The sequence below is a fragment of the Sus scrofa genome, chromosome 1, assembly GCF_000003025.6.
Source record: "Sus scrofa isolate TJ Tabasco breed Duroc chromosome 1, Sscrofa11.1, whole genome shotgun sequence".
NCBI lineage: Eukaryota > Metazoa > Chordata > Mammalia > Artiodactyla > Suidae > Sus > Sus scrofa.
In genome coordinates, this window is record NC_010443.5 from 267,959,755 (window position 1) to 267,983,939 (window position 24,185).

Here is a 24,185-nt window from a genome sequence, read left to right on the forward strand (position 1 = left end):
GAAAGTCTCAGGTGCTCTCTCCTTTCTCAGTTTAGCCAGAGACACCCCAAGTCCAATTACACCATTTTAGAGCCCTACCTTTAATTCAGCGGTTTACTTTTAAGTGCTTTGTTTAACAAGCATTCCAGAAACCTTGGTTTATGAGACTTGGCTCCTACCTACTTAAAAGGCCTGGTATTTTGGCAATGTCTTATACTAATCTCTGCTTAAAAGACTGTTGCAAAAGGACATTGGCCAGAAAGGAGTATTCCCCATGATGGGGCCACTAAGGGAAGTAAATTCAAGTGGGGAAAGGGGTTCTAGGGTAAATTGTTACTAGAATGGGGAAGGGATGTTCACTTCCTAATGCTGAATCTAGACCCAGCTGCATGCAGTCTGTACTTTTGTGAGCCATTCTAGTACTCTGTTGTGGTTACTGCTATCAAGAATAAGGGAGATTGAGGGTGCAAGAGGAAGCTAATGGAATTCCATGGAGTCCATGAGGGAGGGCTAACAAGATTGGGGTAATCTGATGGCAGCCAGGCTTTCATTTTTATTTTCCCCTCTTCCCAACAGCTGAGCATCTTTTAGATCAAGCTCTTTAGCTCGTCTCTTCTGTGTGTGCAGCTGGTATAGATCTCATCTCTGCACTTGTGTGAGCTAACCTAATTTTGGGTGAGGTAAGCTTGACTTCAGACTCCATTACTGGTCTACTTTAAAGGCAGATTGGTTGTACAACCATCACCCAAGGCCTTTGATTGCTTGGTCCTGGAATGTTCCTTACTCCAGAGATCGCAAGTAGTCCTTTCCACTAATGGCAGGGAAATTAAGTTCTTGGGGCCACGATTCCTAACCCCCTTTAGGCTAGTGCCCAGAAGACCTTCCAGATGGTACTTCAAGATATAGCTTTTGTCCCAGTGCCCAAATGTTTATGGTTTACTCATTGCACATAAAATAAGGTGAAAGCCAGTGATGAGCTCTAGAAAATCAAAAGGAACCTAAGGGAAGGGCAAAAGCATTCATGAGAAAAGTCTGCTGCTGAAGTTTAAAGCAAACCACAGTGGGGCTAGGAGCTGCTGTTAGTTTAGCTACAGAAGACTTGAACCTTGTTTCACATTAATCTGGGATCAAAGTCTCATATGAAAGTTACGTTCCTTGGTTGTCCCATTAGTGGTTCTAAACCCCAGCTGTAAACCGGAATGGGTAGCAAAGCCTGGGCAGGGGCCTCCCACCAACTCGTTTGGGATGAAGAGCTTCTTGCTGAACAAGTGTTTATTTTTACGGCACCCCTCACATGATATATAGAAGTTTCTGAACCAGGGTCTGAATCTGAGTTGCAGCAATACCAGATCCTTCAACCTACTGCATAGCGACAGGGATTGAAGCCACTGCAGTTGGATTCTTAACCCATGGGCCACAGTAGGAACTCCCCAAGCTTTCTTTCTGACCAAGAATTTTTTTCTTGAGGTGCTTCATGAATGTGTCTACAAGGCCTTCCTTTCTAGGCATTTTCTCAGCTAGTCCCATAGTAAAGGACAAAAATCTGTTGTCCACAAGGAACTTGTTACCCAGACAGCTACTTCATCAACAGGGCCCATCACCTTGCCCCAAAGGCTTCCCTCCCCCAACTCCCCACAAAGGAAGAGGCCACAACAAAAAGCCCATTAGTTGTCAAATAATCTTTATTTTTCTTTGCAGTTCTTAGCTCTGTGGAAAGAGAAAAAGAAAACCTCTCAGTAATAGGACAAAATAAGTATCACTCAACCCCATTATCAAGCATTGCTACAATTTTCTACCTTACCTCCAGACAATTTTAGCTTCCCCCTCCAACTCCCCTGGTTTTAAGCAAGTGAAACCAATGCAGAAGTCACTTACAGCTGGGCATTCCACTGCACCACTGTTGATGTCATCTATGATGTCATGAGGGTGGCGGCCATCAACATTGCATCCCACAGACTGAGCAGTCCCCAGGATCTCTTTAATGGTTCCTGTGATTAAGAAAAGGCAGCTTCAGAGGCTGTGTCAGTTGCTTACAATCCTCAGATACCAGTGGGGAAATATGGGAACGGAAAGGAATAACTATTTTGTGGAATAGAGGAATAGTATCACTGCTACTCCAAAATTCATAACTCCATAATATTTAAAGGCTCATAATCCAAGGTGTTCACCGTCCCTTGATGCCCAAATTAAATATACCCATCATTTTAAACTATATAATATAATCCATAATTTTAAATCTATTCCTTCAAACCCAGAAGACCCTATACCCCAATTTCAAGTCTTAAACATCCCACACAATTAAGGTGGCTCCATTTGTCCTGCTCTTACCAGAAAGCTCTCTAGCTAAAGAGCGGTGCCGCATCTGCCGGGCAATGTTGACAATCTCATCAAAAGTGATGTTTCCACTGTGCTTAACTGCAGGAAAGACAAAACAGCAAAAGCTCTTACCACCTGAGGCCAGAGCAGACCAGTTAGTCCCCCCCTCACCCATTCCCAAGCTGTCCCCATGCTTTCGGCACAGAGTCATCCACATGAAGAACAACCCTGTTTCCTAAGCTGGGGTTTAATATCAGCTCACCACTGGATTGCACCAGCCAACAGAAAACTGGTCAGGTGCAGTGGCGGGTGGCTAGGGACAAAGTCAAGTCTTTGCTAGCCTTATAAGGGACTATGTTTTGAGGTGGAGCAAAGACAAGCTGAAGGTGAAGTGACTGAGGCTGGTTAAAGCTGTCCATAGTGTCTGTCATCCAGGTGGACAGCTGGTTTTTCCTGTTTACTGGTTATCTTCTTCACCTTGCATACTGACACTTCCCTCCTGCAAGGGCTGAACAAGTTCTAGTCCATCCAAGGGACTGGGGAGCCACATGGCACTTCTTGCCTGGCTCTGAAACAGCTTAACATCAAACCCCGTACCTTCCCTGGGGTTCACTCAAGGGAGCACGTGCAGCTGTCAGGCACAGACAAAGATACACAAGATACCACCCACAAATTACCAGGGAAAAAGCCACTCACTGTTTTTCTGCTTCTTTCTGTCTCTTGGAGGTTCCTTTAGAGCTTTGATGATCAGGGCAGAGGCAGAAGGTACCACCTCGATCTGCAGGAGAGATTCACAATGTGAATAAGCCCTGTGCAACCCTCCAGCGAGAACCACTACCACCATGCACCTTGGCTCTCAGAGGTCATGAGCCTGACACCGGATTTACTGTATGTTCAGGTAACCTGCACAACCTGAAGGGAGACGTTGTATGATTTGCCCAATGTCTCAAGTTAATGTGACCCACACCCTCAAAAAGGCCGTCCCAGAGTTTCCGTCGTGGCTCAGAGGAAACGAATCATTGAGGATGCAGGTTCAATCCCTGGCCTCCCTCAGTGGGTTAAGGATCTGGCATTGCCGTGGCGTAGGCCAGAAGCTACAGCTCAGATTTGCTTGGAAATCTCCACACGCCTCAAATGCCTCCCCCACAGATTAAATGCAATTAGTTTACCACTGGTGGCAGGTGATCATACCGCAAAACCCTTCCACCCAGGAACCCCTGCCTCCACCCTCCCTCAAACCAAGTACCTGGGCTTGTCTGTTCTGAATGGTCAGTTTCACTGTAATTCTCAGACCCTTCCAATCACCAGTTGCCTTGGCAATGTCATCACCAACCTTTTTTGGAGACTGCAGAAAGAAAAGTGTATACTCACACTGTGCCCTAAATCTACCCAGTCTGAAAACCTGCCTAGTCCTCGTGTGGCAGGACCCAAGAATGCTGCATGCTTGACCAGGCAGGCAAAAGTCAGGTTTGTTTAATTGTGCTTACCCAGTCAAGGCATGGCTCATCACAATACAAATTGGTAAAAATTGAGACTGGGGTGAAATATCTCCAAGGCTGTAAACTGCAGGCTCAAGGCCGCAACTGGGCCAGGTCCCTCACCTAACTGCCCTCTCCTAAGGACCAATGCAGTAATGCGGGCATTTTAAACTTCTACATTTTAATCACCAGGAGATCTTGAGTTCCTGCTGTGGCAGTGTGTTAAGAATCTGCAATGGCAGCGGTTCCATCCCCAGCCCCCTGGGGGAGGTCCCAGCTGCGGCTCAGATTCAAGCTCTGGCCCAGGGGCTTCCCTATCCCCATCCCTCAGATACTCTAAGGTCGGCAGTTAGGAGACCCTGAGAAGTTACCAGTTCAGGGTACTAGGTTCCATTTTCACACAGAGCCTTTTTAAAGCAGCTAGTGCCAGTTTAGCGGCTCCCAGGCATAGTCGGGGATGGCAATCTCTCAACGTCAATGGCACCTCAGACAATTGCGTTTGCACAAGCCAGAGGCTAACTCTGTTCTCCTGAGAACCGCCCGTCTACGGGGATGACTCACCAGACCCAGGGGGCCGATCTTGGGGGCCAGGGCAGATGTAGCCCCGACTTCTCCACCGGTGCATCTCAGATACACTGAGAGAAAGAACGTGTTAGTGCCTGCGGAGGGGGCGCCCGAAGCCACAGCCTTCTCCCCGCATCTTCCCGGGCCTGGCCTCGCCACCCTCTGCCTCTTCTCAGAAGAGAACCAAGAACCTCAGCGAAGACCGAGGCAGGACACACCTCCCCCCAGGCGTGGACCGGCCCAAGCGCCACGTGGGGCAGCAGCCTTCGGTTCTGGTTGCCGCTACCGCGGCCCACACCGGGCTTGGGTGGAGGCCACCCCGGCGTCCGGCCATCCCAGCCTAGAGGGAAGCGCCCAGAGACAAAACCTTACCCTAAGGCGTGTGGGCTCTCTCAAAGCCGCCATAGGTCGTCCGGGCCTCCCTCCCCATTTACACGTGGGGAAGCTGAGGCCCAGAGTAAGACTCGGCCAATACCGCACAGCGCCCTGAACGAAACACCAGAGGGCGGGCCCCTAAGAGGCAGCGGCTCTTAAGCCCGACACGGGAAAGGCAATTGCGGCGGGGGCCGCAGGTCGGACGGTAAGCGGGGACGGATGCTCCATCCCGCAGTCCCGGCCACATCTAAAGCACGCACCGACTTTGATCTCGTTGGGGTCGAACTTAGGCGGCATGGTGGAGGCGGCTGGTGTCGGATGAACCCGGATTCGGGACGACCGAAGAAAGTTGCACCGTAGCCTCCTCCGAGCCGAAAGCCGAAAGACCGGAAGCCTGGCCGATTACGCCGGATATAGGCCTGAAAGCGCGGCTCTCGCGAGAACTCCTGTCTCCGCCCAGCCTTCCAGCGACGCCCTTGCAGCCATATTGCTTGTGGGCAGGAACCTGAGACTGACGGCTAGAGAACCAGGCACCGCGGTGAGCTGCAGCTAGGGGGTCGGAAGCGGGGCAGTTCTCCCGGGGGAGGTAGACAACAGAGGGCTGCTCTCGAGACTCCAGCCCCCGCTATTCCCCATTCTTCCTTATCGTGAGGGTCACCCCAGAGTCCCTGTCACCCAGCCCCAGAGCCCCGCCCCTCTCTTGAAGGTCCGCACTCTCATTCCCAGAGCCCACGGCTACAGTGATCCCAGACCCCCTTCAGTGTCCTTCACTGTGTATGTATTTTAGCTATCAAAACAGTTTTATTCCGAGTCTAAATCCGGTCCAGCTCTTGATTCTAGGACTCTGCGGTCCTTGGTCTCTGACTTCGTCATCCTGGTCTGCATGACTTTCTGAGATTCTGCCCCAGTTCTTGCTTTTGGAGGAGACCAGACTCCGGCCCTGTCGGCCCGTACCGGGTGGTCTGCCACCCCACGTCCATGACTAAGCCCTAGGAAGGAGCGCCCTGCTCGCAGATCCACCCGAGGGAACGAACGTCGGGGACCTGTCTACCCGCAAAGCAAGGTTGGGCACTGCCCACTCCAGCCAGGAAGGATGGGTGTGGCTCTTCCCATCTGGGTTGGACATCGGGGGAGGGGATGGATGAGGGGTGGACATGGGGAGCAGATCTGGAAGAGCTGATCTTTTAGGAGGGATGGAGGAGAGATGGCCATTGGGGAGGATGTGGGAAGAGCAGGAGGGGAGGGAGGCTTAGTCGTTGGGGAGCAGACGGTCAGAGCTGGTCATCTGGGGGAGGTGGGGAGGGCTCTTCTTAGAGTCTTCTCCATCCTTGAAGACAGGTGGGGTGAAGGGCCTGAGCCAGCTCTGCAGACTTGGCCGGCTCCCCAGATAGCCCAGGCCAGGGGCGGAGACCTGTGGTCCCCACCCTCCTGCTGAGAACTGGGTGTATGTCTTCTTCAACTGCATCTCCTTCCTAGCCCCTGTCTCCCTAGCTCCTTAAACTAGAGTAGGCCCTGAATAAATGTTAGATGTGTGGTGCTATGCGGCACTGATTATGTGCCAGGTACTGTGCTGTGGGCTTTACGTATCTGAAATCGCTGCATCCATATAGGACCAGGTGTGGGTGACATTATTATTCACACTTTACAGATGAGGAAATTGAGGCTCAGAGAGATAAACCAAGGGACCATGATGATGGGTAACAGATCTGGGGTTCAAAACCAGTTTTAAAAAAGAAAGAAAAAAAACAATTATATTTCATCCCAAAGCCCATACTGTTAACCATAAGCTTCCCTGGATGATCGCTTCCTGGCCCATCCATTTCCCACATCAAGTGCACTATTTTCTCTCTTTTTTTTTTTTCTTTGTTGGCCGCCTCATAGCATATGGAGTTCCTGGGCCAGGGATCAGATCCAAGCCGAGACAGATCCTTTAACCCACTGCACCAGGGCCAGGGATTGAACCTGCCTCCTGGTGCTGCAGAGCCTACCACCACTCCCATAGTGCCACAGCAGGAACTCCAGGTGCTGTTATTTTCTGATACTGAGCAGCCAGTGAGCACCTAGCTTCTGAATGTAGGGCAGTGTACTTAGTGTGTGCTAAGTCATTTAAGCATCAAGGAGTTGAGCAAACTCCACATGATCAGGACTTGAAAGAACAGAGTTTCAGACCGGTTTTGCTCCAGTCTGGGCTATATAACCAGATCACTGAACTTGATGAGCAGCAGTTTCATTCCTCTGAAGAAAGCTGTGGTGAAAATCAAATGGACTAATAACTGCAAGAGTGGTCAGGTGCTCGAAGATTGCTTTTGAAGTGTGTGTGGGGTTTTTTTGTTTGTTTGTTTTCGTTTTTGCTTTTTTTAGGGCTGCATGTGCGGCATATGGAAGTTCCCAGACCAGGGGTCAAATTGGAGCTGCAGCTGCTAGCCTACACCACAGCCACAGCAACGCCAGATCCCTGACCCACTGAGCCATACTAGTTGAATTCGTTTCTGCTGTGCCACAATGGGAACTCCTTGCTTTTGAGGTTTTTTTTAGCTTAGAAATCTCTTTGGTTAGGCTGTAGGCCAAGGTCAAGGTTAGGGATGGCTAAAGCCATGCCATCTCTGATTTGCTGATGCTACTCTGATACTCTTTGAGGGCTAGAAATGATTCATCAGCGGAGTCAGTTAGAGCCATCAAAGAGCATCGTTGCAAAGGACCTGAGGAAACTTCTTCAGGTCAACCCCCTTGTCTAACGTGGAAAAGAGATGGGGGCTCAGAATGGGGAGAGGGTATGCCAGGGTCTCACAGTGGGTCAGGGGCAAATGGGGGCTTGAACCTACGTCGCCCGGCTTGCCTTTGTGCTCTTTCCCCCTCCTGCTGCTTATTGTTTTGTTAACAAAGAACCAGGGGAACAAGAGGTATTGAAGCCCTCTGTGCCAGGCTCCGGGCCCAGATGGATGGTCGAGAAGGACACAGCCCTGCCCTCAGGGAACTTAGACTCCAGCAGATCAGCTAATGCTCTGTGTTACTGTGCTACCTGGCCTGAGTGTTGGGCGGCTGTGACAGATTCCCCAGGCCCTACCTTCTCTCCTATGCCCTAGTGCTGTGAAGATTGCTCTGGGAAAAAAGGAAGGATGCCGCTCTTTTTCCGGAAGCGGAAACCCAGTGAGGAGGCTCGGAAACGCCTGGAGTATCAGATGTGTCTGGTGAGGGAAAGCAGGTGTCCTCTGAGTCCATCCCCACCTCCACCTCTGCCCCAAGAAACAGGGCTCCACACTGCCCTCCCCTCCGTGGACGGATCACACTTGTCATTACTGGTTCATCAGCTCTTCCCTGACCTCAAGACCCGTTAAAGCAGGGGTCATTGGTCCACTTGCAAAATGGACCCCTTGAACCAGATGACTTCCGTGATCCCTGCAAGCCAATTAATCCTGTGTTTCTTTGCCTGGTTTGTCCCCTTGGCAAGGATGTTTTGTTTGAACACTTTTTGTAAATTCTTTTATCTTTAGGCAAAAGAAGCTGGGGCAGATGACATTCTTGACATCTCTAACTGTGAGCTCTCAGAGGTAACTAGGGTGGTGTTCTGGCTGAGAATTTGTATCTGCCCTTCTCTCTTGGATCACTTTGTCCCAAAAGGACAGATGTGGGCTGGGGCTTTTAAAAAGCCAGAAGCAGAGTTCCCTGGGACCTAGTGGTTAAGAACTTGGTGTTGTCACTGCTCTGGCTCGGGTTCGATCCCTGGCCGGGGAACTTCTGCGTGCCAAGGTCAAGCCCCCACCCCCCCCCAAAAGCCAGAAGCAATAATCAAGAGATGTTCCCTCAGATTTTTTTCTTGTCTGAAAGAATTGAGATGATCTTTTGGCCTCGACATAGTCTTGAAGAGTCAAGGAGTCCAGAAAATGTACCCACAGGTTGCTTGGGTTCAGGGAGAGCCTGAGGTTCTCTGCGAAGCACCGGAGAGCTTTCTCTTGCCCCTCAAAGAGGTCATGATGGGCATGGGGATGGGGTGTGTGGGCGGGGCAGTCACCCGATAGCTGATTGGAAGGGAGACAACCACTCAGAGCAGCCTCCTCCCCAGCCTCCCCTGGGCTTAGCACTTGTTCACCTCCCACCCCATCTCTCCCTCACCCTAGCCCCACTCGGAAAACAAGTTAAAAACTGGCAGGAGATGGTTGCCAAGAGGGAGCGGGAGGGAGTGGGGTGGGTGGGGAGCTTGGGGTTGATAGATGCAGACTACTCTCTTTGGGATTGGGAACTATGTCTAGTCACTTATGATGGAGCATGCTAATGTGTGAAAATAGAATGTGTACTTTATGTGTAACTGGGTCACCATGCTGTACAGTAGAAAAAAAATTATATTCAGGGGATAATTTTTTAAAAAAGGAAAGAAAATTAATCACATGAATAAAATAAAACAAATTCCTAAAAAAAACCCAACACAGGCAGGAGGGGAGACACTGATTCTTCTTTGTCTTATCTTAGATTCCATCTGGGGCTTTTGCAACATGCAAAGTTCTACAGAAGAAGGTGAGACGGATCTTCATTTTCAGAGAATTGTTTCTTGCGGGTTTGCTTATTTGAAATCGGGTGGGAATTCTAGGAGTTGTTTTCCTGGCGTAGATGCTCCCGCTTCTCCCCGCATTGCACACCTTCAGCCTGCAGCAGGTGTGTTCACAGGAGAGTCCTGGCTTTGCCCCCTCCTGCCTTAGGCAATTTCCTCAGACTCTTACCTCTCAGTTTCTTCATCTGCGAAACGACTTTCCTTTTCTACTCTCACAGAGCTTTTGTGAGAATTAAATGAGAGATGGTAGGTAGGTAGGTGGTTAGAGATAAAAACACACCGAGTATAATGCCTGCTACACGGTAGCCTCTGAGTAACGTCATTGTTGGGAGTAATGAAACCCACACTCATCTCCTTCTGGTCATTCAGGGAAGATTAAAGATTTTTCAGAAAGATATTGCAGCCTTGAGTGCAGATGGGTAAGAGTGTTCTGAGTGAAGTATCTACACGAAGGAGGTAAAATGCATCCCACACCCACAGACTAGGGAGCTCCTTGATGCTGGAAATCTCCATGCAAGGGTCGGTGCCTGACAAAAACAGCAGCTGATGACTGAGCCCCGGCCCACGCGCCCGGCTGGGCTGCGTGCTTTTGTCCGCTAGCTTGTTAACCAGCAGTGGCAGCCCTCGGAGGCAGGAGTTTATTAGTCTCTATTTTCCACGAGAAGACACTGCAGCTGAGGGAGGTTAAGATCGGGACAGCCGCACGGGTTCTGTTCTTGGGACGGAAGGTAGAATTAGACTTTTAAATTCCCTTTCACCCTTGAAGTTGCAGATTTTAAGGTCATCTGGTTCCACAGTTGGAGACCCCATGCTTCTGCACCACATCCCCTTTGTGATGTCTGGAAGAGCGGAGAGCTGGGTAGGGTGGGCAGGACCACCCGCGTCCTGTGCTGACCTGGCCGCCTGGCCTCCAGCCCTCCTACCTGCCGCCCTTCCTCAGCCTAACGCGTCGAAAATCTTTTCCACACAGGTGTTGATTGTCCACACAAATCACCTCACTTCCCTGCTTCCTAAATCCTGCAGCCTCCTGAGTCTCGCAACCATCAAGGTACGGCGGCCCTTGGCCCAGGCGTCGGGGACTCTGCATGGCATTCCAGGTGGCGGCCAAGCATCCCCACTCCCCTCCCACCTCGTCTGTCGAGGTTCATGCCAAACGTGCCTAATGTCACAGCGACTGGGGGGTGTGACTGGCATGGTTTAGGGGGCACCTCGTCTGTGCGTTGTGTGGAGCGGGGTCGCAAAGAGAGCCAGCCACAGGCCTGACCTCAGGGAGCCTGCTCGCTAGGTCGAAAGGCAAACGGAAAGCCCATGGCAAGCAAGCCAGCAGAGAACAGGGAGACCGATGAGCCCAAACAGGAAGGACAGGAGGGACGCCGGGCATTGTGTGTGAAAGCTCGCTGAGGGGGGCTGCTCCCTCCCTCCTGTCAGCTCCCTAGGACTGGGTCTGGGCCAGATTCGCAGTACACGTGAGGCATAGACAACCCCAGGATTGTTCCATGTGAGCATGTGGAGAAAAGACTGGCAGCGTAGGCATCAAAGTAGTTTTTGTGGTTAACGCTGGAGCACAGGGATTTGGGTAGTTTTTACTCCTCTTTATTGTTCTCGTTCAATGTGTATTATCTTTATAATCAGAAAAAAGATAACTTTAAAAATGTTCATACTGGAGTTCCCGTCATGGTGCAGAGGAAAGGAATCCAACTAGGAACCGTGAGATTGCAGGTTCAACCCCTGGCCTCGCTCAGTGGGTTAAGGATCCGGCGTTGCCATGAGCTGTGGTGTAGCTCACAGATGCGGCTCGGATCTGGCGTTGCTGTGGCTCTGGCATAGGTTTGGCAGCTACAGCTCCAATTAGACCCCTAGCCTGGGAACCTCCATGTGCCGGGGGTGTGGCCCTAGAAAAAGGCAAAAAGACAAAAAAAGTTTATATTCACATATATTTCACATATGTGCCTATTATGTGTCCATACATATGAACACATATAACATATTCTTTGCTTTTCTTGTTCATTTTCATTGTTAAAAATGTTAGCGAATACAGTTAAGCACAGAGAAAAATGTAATTTCATGCTTTAGGGAACCACTATCAGTATTTTATAGCATATTTGGTAGTCTTACTGTGCAAGTCTGTATTTACACTAGAAGGAATTTTTTCTTTTGACATGAGTATCTGTGCATACCATTTTATATTTTTTTCACTCAACAGTAAAAATACATATTTGATGACTAAATGTATGAAATGGTATAAGATTTTTTTAAAAGGAAATGAGATGGGAGTTCCCGTTGTGGCTCAGAGGGTTAAAACCCCAACTAGTATCCATGAGGACTTGGGTTCAATCCCTGGCCTTGTTCAATGGTATTGCCATGAACTGTGGCATAGATTGCAGATGTGGCTCGGATCCCACTTTCCTGTAACTATGGTAATAGACAGGCACCTGCAGCTCTGATTAGACCCTTAGCCTAGAAAGCGCCATGTGCTGTGAGTGCAGACTTTTTGGGTTTTTTTGTTGTTGTTTTTTGGTTTTCATCTTTTTTAGGGCCGAACCCATGGCCTAGGGAGGTTCCCAGTCTAGGGGTCTAATCGGAGCTGTAGCCACTGGCTCACACCACAGCCACAGCCACGCCAGATCCGAGCTGCATCTGTGAGCTACACCACAGCTCATGGCAACGCCGGATCCTTAACCCACTGAGCAAGGCCAGGAGTTGAACCTGCAACCTCATGGTTCATACTTGGATTCCTTTCCGCTGTGCCACGACGGGAACTCCCAGGTGCAACCTTAAGAAAAAAAAAAAAAAAAAGCAGAAAAGTAAAAGATGAGATGGAATGACCAGCTGTTTGAGGCTGAGGGTTGAGTGCTCTCATTTTCAACACGAGAGCTGTGAGGGCACCCCACCCCCACCACTGAACACAGAGGAGCTTTCTCAGTTGATGGCATTTGGGTATTAAACTTGATTCCTTCCCGCAGGTTCTGGACCTTCATGATAACCAGCTGACAGCCCTTCCTGATGATATAGGGCAGCTGACAGCCCTCCAGGTATGGCTGCAGGAACCAGAAAACTCACCTCTGACCACCTGAGTAAGACATTGCAGCCACCCAGACTTGGAATGTTCGGGTCGAGCCCTGGTCAGGGCTGCCCTTGGTGCCAGCTCCTCCCCCTTTGCTGTTGAGATGTCAGTGACGGTGTCAGCAGCGCCGTCAGGGCTGCGGGCATCTCTCTGCCATGTTTCTGGCATGTGCTTTTGGGATGTCGTCATGAGCGTCCACAACTTGACCGAAGAAGCACTCAGCCAGTGAGTCTACCTTTGCAGAATGATGGCTTCCGCCCTCTGACTCGCTGTCCCACTTCTGCTCCTTGTCAGTGGCAGCTCCTGCATTGTGGAGGCTACCTGCGCCCCAGGCCAGCGAGCTAAGAGCTAAGCTTTTCGCTTGCAATGTCAGCCGAGTCCTCCCAGCTGCTCTGTGAGGCGCGTCTTAGCTTCATCTGCGTTTCCCAGAGGAAGACGCGCTTTTCTTCGCACTTGGACGGAAATCTCTTCTCTTCCCTGGGCCCCATCAGGCCCTGTACACTGGGCCCAGCTGTCTCCCCAGCCTCCTCCCTGCCCTCTCCTTTGGCTGCCTGCCCTCAGCTCCTAAGACCCTCTGGCCCTCTGCACCCCACCTGCGGCAAGGCCCCTCCATGCAGCTCTTCCCTCTGCCCAGGTGGCTTATCCTCCATGGCAGCCCACGTGTCCCCGAATCTGCTCGTCTCCTTCTTTTCTCCCATCCGATCGCGGGCCATTACTGGCTGTTTTGTGGTCAGCATAAATGATACAACCTCAGCAAGACCCAGGTTCAAATTCTGGCTTTGCTCTCTTGGACCCATGACTTCACCGCCCTGAGCCTCAGTTTTCCCATCTCTCAAATGGGATCACAGTAATCCATATCTTCCTCACAGGGATGTCGGGAGATAAAGACGTGTGTGTGGTGCCGGGGATAACACCTGGCCTGAAGCAGGGTAGACGCTGCTGTCTGTGCGCGGGGCTCTCATGTCGCTTTTTCCTCTTTCTTAGGTCTTAAATGTGGAAAGGAATCAACTGACGTCCCTCCCACGTTCCATCGGGAACCTGATCCAGCTCCAGACCCTCAACCTGAAAGGTAGGGGTTCAGGAAGCCCTGTCTGCGTGACCCTCGGTTGGCTCTGGGCTGACTCGCCTGGCAGCCACAGGGGCACGAGGGCAGCCAGCCCCCAAGTGTCACTCTAAACCCTCTGATCTCCTGTTGGCCAGTGGTCAGAGACAGGGCATCTGGAGGGCCCCGGCCAGGGCCTTACAGGGAGGAGGGCAGGCCGTGAGGAACATGACGGTGAGGCCCCGAGACCCCCTCATTTGTGTCAGGACAGTGGGTGGCCATGAGAGCGGTTCTCAGGAGCGCTCCCCACCCAGTAAAGAGCCTACACTAAGCGACGCAGCCTTGTGACAAGTCTGTGACATAGGGAGAGGGAGAAGGTCTCACCCCCAGTTTACAGTGAGGAAAACGGGGCTCAGAGAGCAGTGACTTGCTCAGGACCCGCCCAGTGCCATGCTGGTAGGTCAGGCCAGTGTTCTAACCCCTGCCCCCTCCAACCCTCCCCCCCAGCTCTTTCATTTCTTCTTCTTGTCCTTCAGCCCTTCTGCACAGAAGGCCTGGCCTCAAGGGTACCCATTTTTAACGTGCAAATGATACAGATGACAGTGCCCGTTTCCTGGGCACTGAGTGTGTCTCGGCACTGTGCAGAGTACCGCAAGGGCGTGAGCGCATGGACTCCCTCAGTATTCCCGTCCAGTAATGTTATCGTCCCCCTTTTACAGACGAGGAAACTGGGGCCCAGGGAGCCCCAGTCAGTCTTCCTGTCACTCACCAGTCAGGGGTGGAGTGGGAACTTGCGGCCAGGTCACTGCACCCTCACTGCCGGGTTCTTCCTCTGGGAGCCTCGGGTTCCAGGACCTGGCACACGCCCCAGGCTCAGAGTGAGGCGCCCACCTCCCCCACGTCCTGGCGGGTGTCAGGAAGGAAGCTGGGGAAAGGGCATTGGGGTGCTGAGCTGCACCACTGGGGTCTCTCCAGACAACAAGCTGAAGGAGCTTCCAGACACCCTGGGGGAGCTTCGGAGCTTACGCACCCTCGACATCAGCGACAACAAGGTTCAGAGGTTGCCACAGATGCTGGCGCACGTTCGAACCCTGGAGGTAGGTGGGGAGCCTTCTCGCCTGGGTCCTCTCCGGCCTGCCCACCACTCCCCCCCATGTTCCTGGAGGCTTGTCCTGGTCACTGGGTGCCGGGGTCTCAGAGCTCTAGGTCCTCAGGGGCTCAGATCGACTGAAGTGTGAACAGTTGCAATTATGTGACTTGTGCTGCCATATTGGAGGCAAAAAAGCATCTTACTTTTCTGAGATAATGCCACATCCTGGGGGGGTTAACTGACACATGGTGAAAGACGTGGTATTTGAGCCAGACCTTGAAAGAGGAGTGTTTGGGAGACGCAGACCTGGGTCACGGGAGCATTCCAGGTGGAGAGAATGGTTCAGGAGAAGGCAGGCGTGGGAAAGCCCAGGAGGTGTTAAAGGGAAGAGCAGAGATGATGCTGTGCCCGGAGGTCCAGCACATGAAGAGCCCAGGTGCCCTCGAGAGGGGTGGCCTCTGCTCGGAGCTGCAGAAACTGGTTTCATCAGAGCAGGGGATGGTGGCAAGCAGGAGGCAACACTTCCTGAGACACTGGGTTAGTTTGCCAGGGCTGCTGAAACAAAGCGCCACAGGCTGGGGAGCCAGCTTAACCAGAGAAATTTATCTTCTCATGGTTCTGGAGGCTGAAGTCCAAGATCAAGGTCTCGGCAGGCTTGGTGTCTCCCGAGGCCGCTCTCTGGCTTGTAGGTGACCGTCTTCTCCTGGTGTCCTCATGTCATCCCTCAGTGTGTGTCTGAGCCCCTAGCTTCCGCTTTATAAGGTTACACCAGTTCATCCTGGCTTCGGGCCCAGACTGGCGACTTCCTTTAGAACCAGATTACCTCTTTAAAGACCTTATATCCCAATGCAGTGACATTCTGGAGCACTGGAGGTGAGGACTTCAATATATGTGCTTTGGGGGGGCACACAGTTCAGCCCCTAACAGATGCTGACACCAGGCAGCTCATCCAGGGACGTCAGAATGGCAGGACGGCTCCCATTTGCCTGCTGCTCACTGAGGCTGGGAGCTTCACCTGCCTGAGTTCCCTGTATCCTCACAGAAACCCCGTGAGCCAAACACCGCTGCACCCTTTGCAGATGTAGAAACTGTGGCACAGAAAGTTTAAGGAGCTCCCCTGTGGACCACACAGATAGTAATGTCATAGATGGGATTGAAAACCAGGCAGTCTGGATCCAGGGCCTGTGCTTTGTGTCCCTTGGCCTCTGGCAAGGGGACTTTCCATTCAGGGTGATACACAGTCTGGCCAAGCATCCCACATCCTCTGACGACGAGCCGTCAGTGAATTACCTGTCCAGCCAGACTGCTGGGCTTCAGCGTCTGTGCCAGGAGTGGGTTGGTGGGTAGAGATAGCAAAGGCAGGTGGCTGACCCCCGTGGCTGGTCCCTCCTGCTGTGAAGGCCAGCCTGAGAAAGGACAGGATAGTCAGCTCCTTTCCCTAAGCAGGCTGGAGAGACAGACCAAGACATGCTTATTCTCTGTGCTGTCCAGTAGAACTTTCTGGATGGTGGAAATGTCCAGTGACTGTGCTGTCCCAATCAGTAACCACAGCCACACGGGGCCTTCGGGGACCTGAAATGTGACTGGTGTGACCATCCAGCTGTGTGCTTATTTAATTTATTTATTTATTGTCTTTTTAGGGCCGCACCTGCAGCATATGGAGGTTCCCAGGTTAGGTGTCAAATCGGAGCTACAGCTGCCGGCCGACACCACGGCCACAGCAGTGCTGGATCTGAGCCGCGTTTGTGACCCACACCACAGCTCACAGCAACACCGGATCCTTAACCCACTGAGTGAGGCCAGGGACCGAACCCTCACCCCCGTGGATACTAGTGGGGTTCGTAACCCACTGCCGCAACAAGGACTCCCTGTTCCCATTTATTTAATTTTAATGAGTTTGTATTTAAATAGGCACACATGCTTAGTGGCTCCCATAATAGGCAGCACAGCTCAGAGCCGCATTCCTCATTCCGAAAGTATTTTGACAGCTAGTAAGAGCTCAGAGAGTGATTCCTTTTATCTTTTCTTGTAAAGAAACCTTTTAAGCTTCTTTGTGACGCCTTGGACAAACCTCTTTTTCAGGATGAGACTAAAACAGCAGCCATTCTTGGTTAAGGCCAAGGTCTCTTGCACATCTTATCTCATAGTACCCATCACACAGCCTCCCAGGTGGGTGATGCTGTGCATGTCTGAGTCTGAGGGGGCTGCAGCTTGGGGAAGGCAGGGGACCTGTTCGGGGTCCACAGCCCGCACACGACAAGCAGGAGTTTGGACCCAGGGCCGTCTGACCTAGTGTAGTGCTGGCCAGTAGCTGCTCCTCCTGCTGGCAGTGGACGTGCTCTGTGATCTGTGCCATCACACAGTAACCACTGGCCTCCTCCGGTTATTGAGCACTTGAAATGTGACTGGTGCAGTTGAGGAACTGAATTTAAATTCCCTTTAGTTTTAACCAGTTACAATTTTAAAATTGGCCACAGTACCAGATGTGCCTCAGTCCCAGAGGCACCCCTTCAACTGTGCTTTGAAGCCACTGCACTTGACTGTCGGTGACTGACGTTAACCCATGTGGGCTTCATTTTCTTTAGACTTGGCCCCTCTAGGGTGGGATGTTCTGTTCTTGGACTCCCCACCCCCAGGCTGTCAGGGTCTCTGCTCCCGAGCAGGCTCCCCCATCAGTGTGTGTGCACTCAGCACCCAGCAGCTGCAAGGGCTGCACAGCCATGGCTGGGGAGGGATGTCTGCCTGCTCTTCCCACTTGGTGGCTTCCCGGGCCTTGTCCTTGTTCTAGGAGTAGAGGAAACCAGTTCCTAAAGGGCCCTTAAGTCACTCGTGCCGGCACTCAGTGGGATCAGAAGGGCCTAGGGAAGTGACGTGATGGCAGAAGAGGGCATAGTTAAAACACTCACACGATGGCTGTGGACAGCTTGTGGCGTTAGCGTGACCCTGCTTCCTGGGCTCCATGTAAACATATGCAGGTGTGCTGGTGTAAACGTTTGGTTTTTCTTTTCTTTTCTTTCTTTCTTTTTTTTTTGTCTTTTTGTCTTTTGAGGGCTGCACCCGCGGCATATGGAGGTTCCCAGGCTAGGGGTCTAATCAGAGCTGTAGCCACTGGCCTACGCCAGAGCCACAGCAACGTGGGATCCGAACCATGTCTGCGACATACACCACAGCTCATGGCAACGCCGGATCCTTAACCCGCTGAGCAAGACCGAGGATTGAACCTGCAACCTCATGGTTCCTAGTCGGATTAGTTTCTGCTGTGCCACGACAGGAATTCCTATTTTTTCTTACTTTAAAAACTACCCTATATGGAGTTCCCATTGTGGCTCAGCAGAAATGAATCTGACCAGTATCCATGAGGACACAGTTGGTTCCCTGGCCTTGCTCCGTGGGTTAAGGATCTGGTGTTGCTGTGAGCTGTGGTGTAGGTCGCAGATGCGGCTCAGATCCCACATTGCTGTGGCCGTGGCGCAGGCTGGCAGCTACAGCTCTGATTTGACCCCTAGCCTGGCAATCTCCATATGCATGAGTGTGGCCCTAAAAAAAAACCCCAAAAAACAAAAAATAAAAATAAAATAAAAACTATACGGTAGAGTTTCCATTATGGCTTAGTGGGTTAAGAACCTGACATAGTTTCCATGAGGATGCAGGTCAATACCTGGTCTCGCTCAGTGGGTTAAGGATCCAGCATAGGTTGCAGATACAGCACAGACCCCCTGTTGCTGTAGCTGTGGCATAGGTGGCAGCTGCAGCTCTGATTCAACCCCTAGCCCTGTAGTTTCCATATGCCACAGGTTCGGCCATAAAAAGAAAAAAAATTAAGTAATAAAAACCAGATTGCCTTTTTATTTGCATTTTATTTTTAAAAATTCCAAAGTTAAAAAATATTTCATGTAGAGAGCACCCCAGAATCTACCCTTCAGAGGAAACCGCTTTGAGTTTGATGTATAATTTCTCCAAATCTTTTTCTTTTTCTATAAATGCACTGATATGAATGTGTATATATATATATATATACACACACATATATATATACATATATATATATATATATATATATTTTTTTTTTTTTTTGGCTGCCCTGCAGCATATGGAGTTCCCAGGTCAGGGATCAGATCCAAGCCACAGTTGTGACCGCAACTCTGGCAACACTGGATCCTTAACCCACTATGCTGGGCAGGAGATTGAACCTGGGTCCCGGTGCTTCAGAGACACTACCAGTCCCATTGTGCCACAGCGGGAACTCCAGAGTATACTTTTTTTTTTTTTTAACAGAAATGGAATCTTATTCTACATGTTGTCCTATAGCTTCCTTTTCCCCCCATTCATTCCTATATTAATCCCAAAACGTGAATCGACTGCTTGCTGCATGCTGCTGACTGTGCTAGGTGTAGAGAAGGCAGCAGGAACAGGACAGGTGAGCTTCCCCTGCTTGGCAGAGGAGGAAGTGAACACACAACGTAATGACTGAGCCAGGTGGGTTTATTGTGTGGGGCAGTGAAGTGAATGACGTGTGAAGATGGGTGCCCTTGTGTCTGCAGACTCTGAGCCTCGACGCGTCGTCCATGGTTTACCCCCCTCAGGAGGTGTGCAGCGCTGGCACCGAGGCCATTCAGCAGTTCCTCTGCAAAGGTAAAGCCCAGCAGCCCGCCTCCTTTGCTCAGCGACCCTTGCGGCTTACTCTGCACCAGCCAGGACGGGGGTGGGGGTGGGGGGCGGCACAACCGAGGAGGCCTGTGGTCAAGCTAGACCCAACCCTTTATCTAGAAAGACTTTTACATGGTGCAGTACTAGGTAGACAAAAGGCAGAAGGAATAGAACAGTGAACGGATGTGTACCTACCACACAGCCTAATTGTCCTGCAACTGAGTTAAACTGTGTAGTAGGTACATATATGTGTGTGAAATGTGAGGGTTTGCTCTTTTAAAAATGTGAAAGAAATAGACCCCACAAAAGCAATCACCCTGTGTGATTCCACGCCCTGCTCTTTTCACTCAAGACTCGGTCCTGGGCCTTTTCCTATCCCGCAATGCGTGGCTCTGCCTGGCAAACTGCTGGCGAGCATTCCACGTGGCAGAGCCCCATCGCCTGCTCACGTGTGGAGGCTGTTTGCCAGCTTTCCCCTGGGGTGGACGTTTTAGCCTTGAGACAGAGATGGGGCGCGTGGTTTAAGCTGAGGCCTCGAGGAAGGTCTCTCTGAGAAGGTGCCTCAGCTGAAACGTAGGGGTGATTAGGAGAGAGAAAGTTGGTCCTGGCAGAAGGAGGTGCATGATGAAGGGGCTGGCTGGGAGGTGGGGGGAGGCGCATGATGGGGAGGCCGAGGGGCTGGGCGCAAAGGCAAAGGCAAGAGAAACAATTGGGATTGATGGAATTTGCTTTTTACAGAGATCACTCCAGCTGCAGTTAAGGAAGAGGGCCCGGGGGGAGCAACGGTGGAGGACCAGTTGGTTAGGAGGTCACTGGCGTGACCAGGAGAAAGGCTGCAGGGGATTGGACTTGAAGGAGTAGCAGGGTAGCAGAAGGAGCTAGAATCCAGGGCCAGGAGGGGAAAGCATTACCCCCAGCCGCCTTCTGTCAGCCTGGATGTTCTTAACTAGAGGCTCCAGTTACCTGTGGAACTTCTAGGACATGGCTGAGACTCGCTTGCATGTGGTCATCTGGCTTAGGACAGAGGCAGAGCAATGAGAAAGAAAAGCGAAGGTCCTGTCAATTCTGGATCAGTTGGATATCTACGCGGGGGAAAAATAACCTTGCCCTTTCCCTTAGACAGGCAGCACTAGCCATAAAAGATTGGTAGATTAGACTTCATTAAAATCAAAAACTTCTCCCCTTCAAAAAACCCCATTCGGGGAAGGAAAAGGCAAGCCATGAGGCTGGAGGTGGTGTTTGCAATGTACACATCCAATAAAGCCCTTATTCCTGGGAGATAAAAAGAACTCCTGCAGGTCGACTAGGAGAGTCATTGTGAAAAGACTTGAATTGGAATTTCATAGAATAGCTATAGGGCCAATAGTATCTGAAAAAAGTGCTCAACATCACTTCAGACAACAAGAAAACACTTAAAACTGCAAGGAAAAAAACTGGGAAGACATTCTTAAACCCTGAGACACTTATTAACGTGGCCAAAGTTCATACCAAGAATTAGGAAGACGTGGCGCAGCTGGAGCGTCCACTCTGCAGGAGGCAGGGGTGGATGGAAATTACTCTAGAAAACTGTGTTAATGTCTACTCAGGCTGAACATCCACACCCTCTGACCCATCGGTTCCACACCTCGTGTAGACACTGGAGAGAAGTGCATATGAACAAAGGCCCAGGCGTTCCCGTCGTGGCGTAGCGGAAACGAATCCGACTAGAAACCACGAGGTTGTGGGTTCGATCCCTGGCTCGCTCAGTGGGTTAAGGATCCAGCATCGCCACGAGCTGTGGTGTAGCTCACAGACATGGCTGGGATCTGGCATTGCTGTGGCTCGGATTAGACCCCTAGCCTGGGAGCCTCCATATGCTGCGGGTGCAGCCCTAAAAAAGAAAGCAAAAAACAAACAAAACAAAAAAACAAACAAAAACAGAACAAATGCCCAAAGCCAAGTACAGAGATGTTCACAGCAGGGCAACGATAGCAGCCCAAACCGGAAACAACACAAATGCCCATCAGTGGTAGGGTGATAGTCTGTTTTATGCTCGCGTATGTAGCACACCGCAGGCAGAAAGAGCAGTCAGCTGCGCTCAACAACCTGGGTGAGCTCTGGACACACGTGGAGTGAGAGAAGCCAGATGCAGAGGAATATGCTCCTTTATCAGCACCTGAGATCGGAACCAGCCCCGATTCCTGCTGATGAGGTTGTGTTCACTTTTGAACACTCACGGAGCTCTTCATACAGATATTATGCTCTTTTCTGTGCATATGTCATCCTTCAGTTAAAAAAGAAAAAAGGTCCACATGCATCACACAGCCGCTAACCAGGCCACGTAGCTACCAGATCAACTTTTGAGCGCAGGTGGTGGTAGTGAGTAACGGGGCCAGTGGTCAAGCCAGCCCCAGACCTCATCTAGAAAGACTTTAAAATGACGCAACACTAGGTAGACAAAAGGCAGGAGGAATAGAGCAGTGAACCCACGTGTACCTACTACGCCGCCTGAGAAATGTCCTGTGATTGAGGTCAATTGTGTAGTAGGTGTGTATATGTACGTGAAATATGCGGTTTTGCTCTTTAAAATGTGAAAGAAAAAGACCCCACAAAAGAGATCATCCTGTGTGATTCCGCGCCCTGCTCTTTCCACTCAAGACTCGGTCCTGGGCCTTTTCCTATCCCGTAACGTGTGGGTCTGCCGTAACGTGTGGAAACTGCTGGAGAGAATTGCACGTGGCAGAGCCCCGTCGCTTGCTCACATGTGGAGACCCTTGCCAGCTTTCCCCTGGAGTGGAGGTGTAGCCCACACCTCACGTAGGCATCTCCCATGGGGCAGGCGGTAGTGGGATGGCAGGTGAAAGGGTACAGGTGGTCCGTGTTGCCTCTGAAGAGGTTACATCAGTTTTCCTTCTGGAAGGAGTACCCGAGGGGACTCTTCCCACACCTGGCTGACGCTTGGTGTGATCTTCAAAAGTCTTTAATGTGGAGTTCCCATCGTGGCTCAGTGAAAATGAATCTGACTAGTATCCATGAGGACACAGGTTCCATCCCTGGCCTCGCTCAGTGGGTTAAGGATTCAGCATTGCTGTGGTGTGAGCTGTGGTGTAGGTCACAGATGCAGATCGGATCCTGTGTGGCGTAGGCTGGCAGCTGCAACTCCAATTTGACTCCTACCCTCGCAGGTGCAGCCCCCCCCAAAAAAGACAAAAAAATTTAAAGCCTTTAATCTGATGAATAAGCAAGAAAGCCAATTATTTTAATGTAATTTCTCTGATTATTTGACTATTTTTTCCTAGGTCTACTGCCCATTTTTACCATTTCTTATGAATTGGCTATTTATATCCTTTGAGGGGGGATAAAAGATGAATTTGACTACCTTAAAATCTAAACGTCTTTACCTCAAAAGGGTACCATCAAAGTTGAAAAGACCAGTTACCACCTGGAACAAGATAGTTGCAATATGTACTATAGACCCGAGGTGATTAACTGCAGGTTATTAACTATAAAGAGCACGTACAAATTAGCAAGAATAAGGCAAAACGGGAAAAGGGTGAATCCTTTCCAGTCAGACGGGAGGAAACCATACCAGGCCAGAGGAGGCGAGCGTCTTGTCTCACCTGGGGGCTCACATATGCAGGAAGTTTGGCTGAAGCTGGGTCTTGGACCCAGGCTTCTCTACTAAGCTCAGTCTTTTCCCATCACCTGTTCTCACTTGGCTGGGAAAGAGGCAGCTGGGAGAGCGGTATTTATTCACTCAGCTGATGCTCTCGGAGCGTTTGCCACCTTTCAGGCCCAGGCATTGGGACGGTGAGCAGCACAGGAGGGCCCTGTGGGCAGCAGGCAGCAGAGGGGATGCTGGGGAGGAAGGGAGGGGGTGGCGGGGCCAGGAGCTGACGGCTCTGCATGCTGAGGCTGTCTCCTCCGTCCTGGTCAGCTTGTGTCCATCTCTTGCAGCGTTGGGGCTGGAATACTACCCCCCTTCTCAGTACCTGCTGCCTGTTCTGGAGCAAGATGGAACCAAGACCTCCCAAGACAGCCCTGATGGGCCTTCAGACAGATTCTGCAGGGAGGAGGTGGAGTGGCAGGTAAGGCCCAGCTGTCTGCTGGCGTGTGGAGTGGGGGTGTGCACAGGGGCTCCAGGCCTTGGCGGGAGGGGCTGGGGCGGGGGGGCGTCAGAGCTTCAGCCTTGGGTTCCTCTATCACACTGGAATTCACCTCCCTTCCAACCGACACGTTTAGAAGCTTTCCTAAGGCCTCTGAGGCCACCTCACCCCACTAGCTTACCAGCACCAGCTGCACCACCTTCCTCTTTGAACATGGGTTCCCTCGGTCTGGAGTTCTCCCCACTCACCTTCTCTGGATAATTCGGTCTCATCCTTCAATTCCCAGTTTTTGTGCATGTAGAAGTTCCTGGGCCAGGGATTGAGCCCACACCCCAGCTGTAATCAGAGCCACAGCAGTGACAACACCAGATCCTTAGCCCACTGAGCACCAGGGAACCCCCTTCAGTTCCCAATTTAAACATCACATCCTCTGAGAAGCCCAGGTCAGGTCTCCTGTGTGTTCTCAGGGAGCCCCGAGCATTTCCTTGGGAGCACTTGTCATGTTACCGACCTCAGGTTCAGCTGCTCTTTGTTGAAGGTTCCAGTACTGAGAGAGCGCTGGTAAAGGGAAAAGTAGCGTTACTGAGGAAGCTGGCCATCCCGGGGAGGAGGTGGACTCATGTACCAAAGAACCAACTCCCCACTGTCTGTCAGGGGCAAGAGCTTTTAAAGGCGTGTTTCAGGGGTATGCAGTGGAGGGAGGGGGCTACGTGCAGAGCAGCCTAGGCACCTCTGACAGTCATTTTGCAGTTGGTCCTGTGGTGGTCTGATCAGCAGTGTCTTGATTGTTGTAGGTATGGCTCATCTTCAACTCCAGGGTCAATTTGTTCCCATTTCCTTGAGGCCGGTTCTGGAATCATGTGAGACGGAGCAGCTTGTATCATGGCTGTGGTCTGGTCATCCTGTAGTTAACGTCTTCCTCCTATTTCAGTATCTGCAAAAGAGGATATGATCCATGGCCTTTCGGGAGAAACTAAAGGTCCTTGACTTCACTTCATGGCG

General features: G+C 51.2%; 2 protein-coding genes across 4 annotated transcripts in view; one reads left to right on the top strand and one right to left on the bottom strand.

Moving 5' to 3' along the window:
• On the bottom strand, positions 1,644–5,127 carry RPL12 (ribosomal protein L12). Its single transcript, XM_005660442.3, has 7 exons — positions 4,973–5,127; positions 4,335–4,408; positions 3,542–3,640; positions 2,992–3,073; positions 2,308–2,394; positions 1,855–1,967; positions 1,644–1,686 (listed from the first exon to the last, which is right to left on the bottom strand). Exons 1-7 carry the CDS (start codon positions 5,007–5,009, stop codon positions 1,681–1,683), a joined length of 498 nt encoding a protein of 165 aa, XP_005660499.1. The 5' UTR covers positions 5,010–5,127; the 3' UTR covers positions 1,644–1,680.
• The window catches only part of LRSAM1 (leucine rich repeat and sterile alpha motif containing 1), a 43,959-nt gene continuing 24,894 nt past the window's right edge, over positions 5,121–24,185 (top strand). For 2 of the 3 annotated variants that reach the window (XM_013993868.2, XM_013993869.2), the window contains exons 1-11: positions 5,121–5,250; positions 5,553–5,775; positions 7,796–7,900; positions 8,204–8,260; positions 9,177–9,221; positions 10,226–10,303; positions 12,219–12,287; positions 13,304–13,388; positions 14,337–14,458; positions 18,993–19,083; positions 23,035–23,165. In XM_013993868.2, coding sequence (XP_013849322.2) covers positions 7,829–7,900; positions 8,204–8,260; positions 9,177–9,221; positions 10,226–10,303; positions 12,219–12,287; positions 13,304–13,388; positions 14,337–14,458; positions 18,993–19,083; positions 23,035–23,165 — 750 coding nt within the window. In that variant the 5' untranslated portion in view covers positions 5,121–5,250; positions 5,553–5,775; positions 7,796–7,828. Of the gene's footprint in view, positions 5,251–5,539; positions 5,776–7,795; positions 7,901–8,203; positions 8,261–9,176; positions 9,222–10,225; positions 10,304–12,218; positions 12,288–13,303; positions 13,389–14,336; positions 14,459–18,992; positions 19,084–23,034; positions 23,166–24,185 lie in introns of all 3 variants that reach the window. The other variant, XM_005660441.3, reaches the window with a different exon arrangement.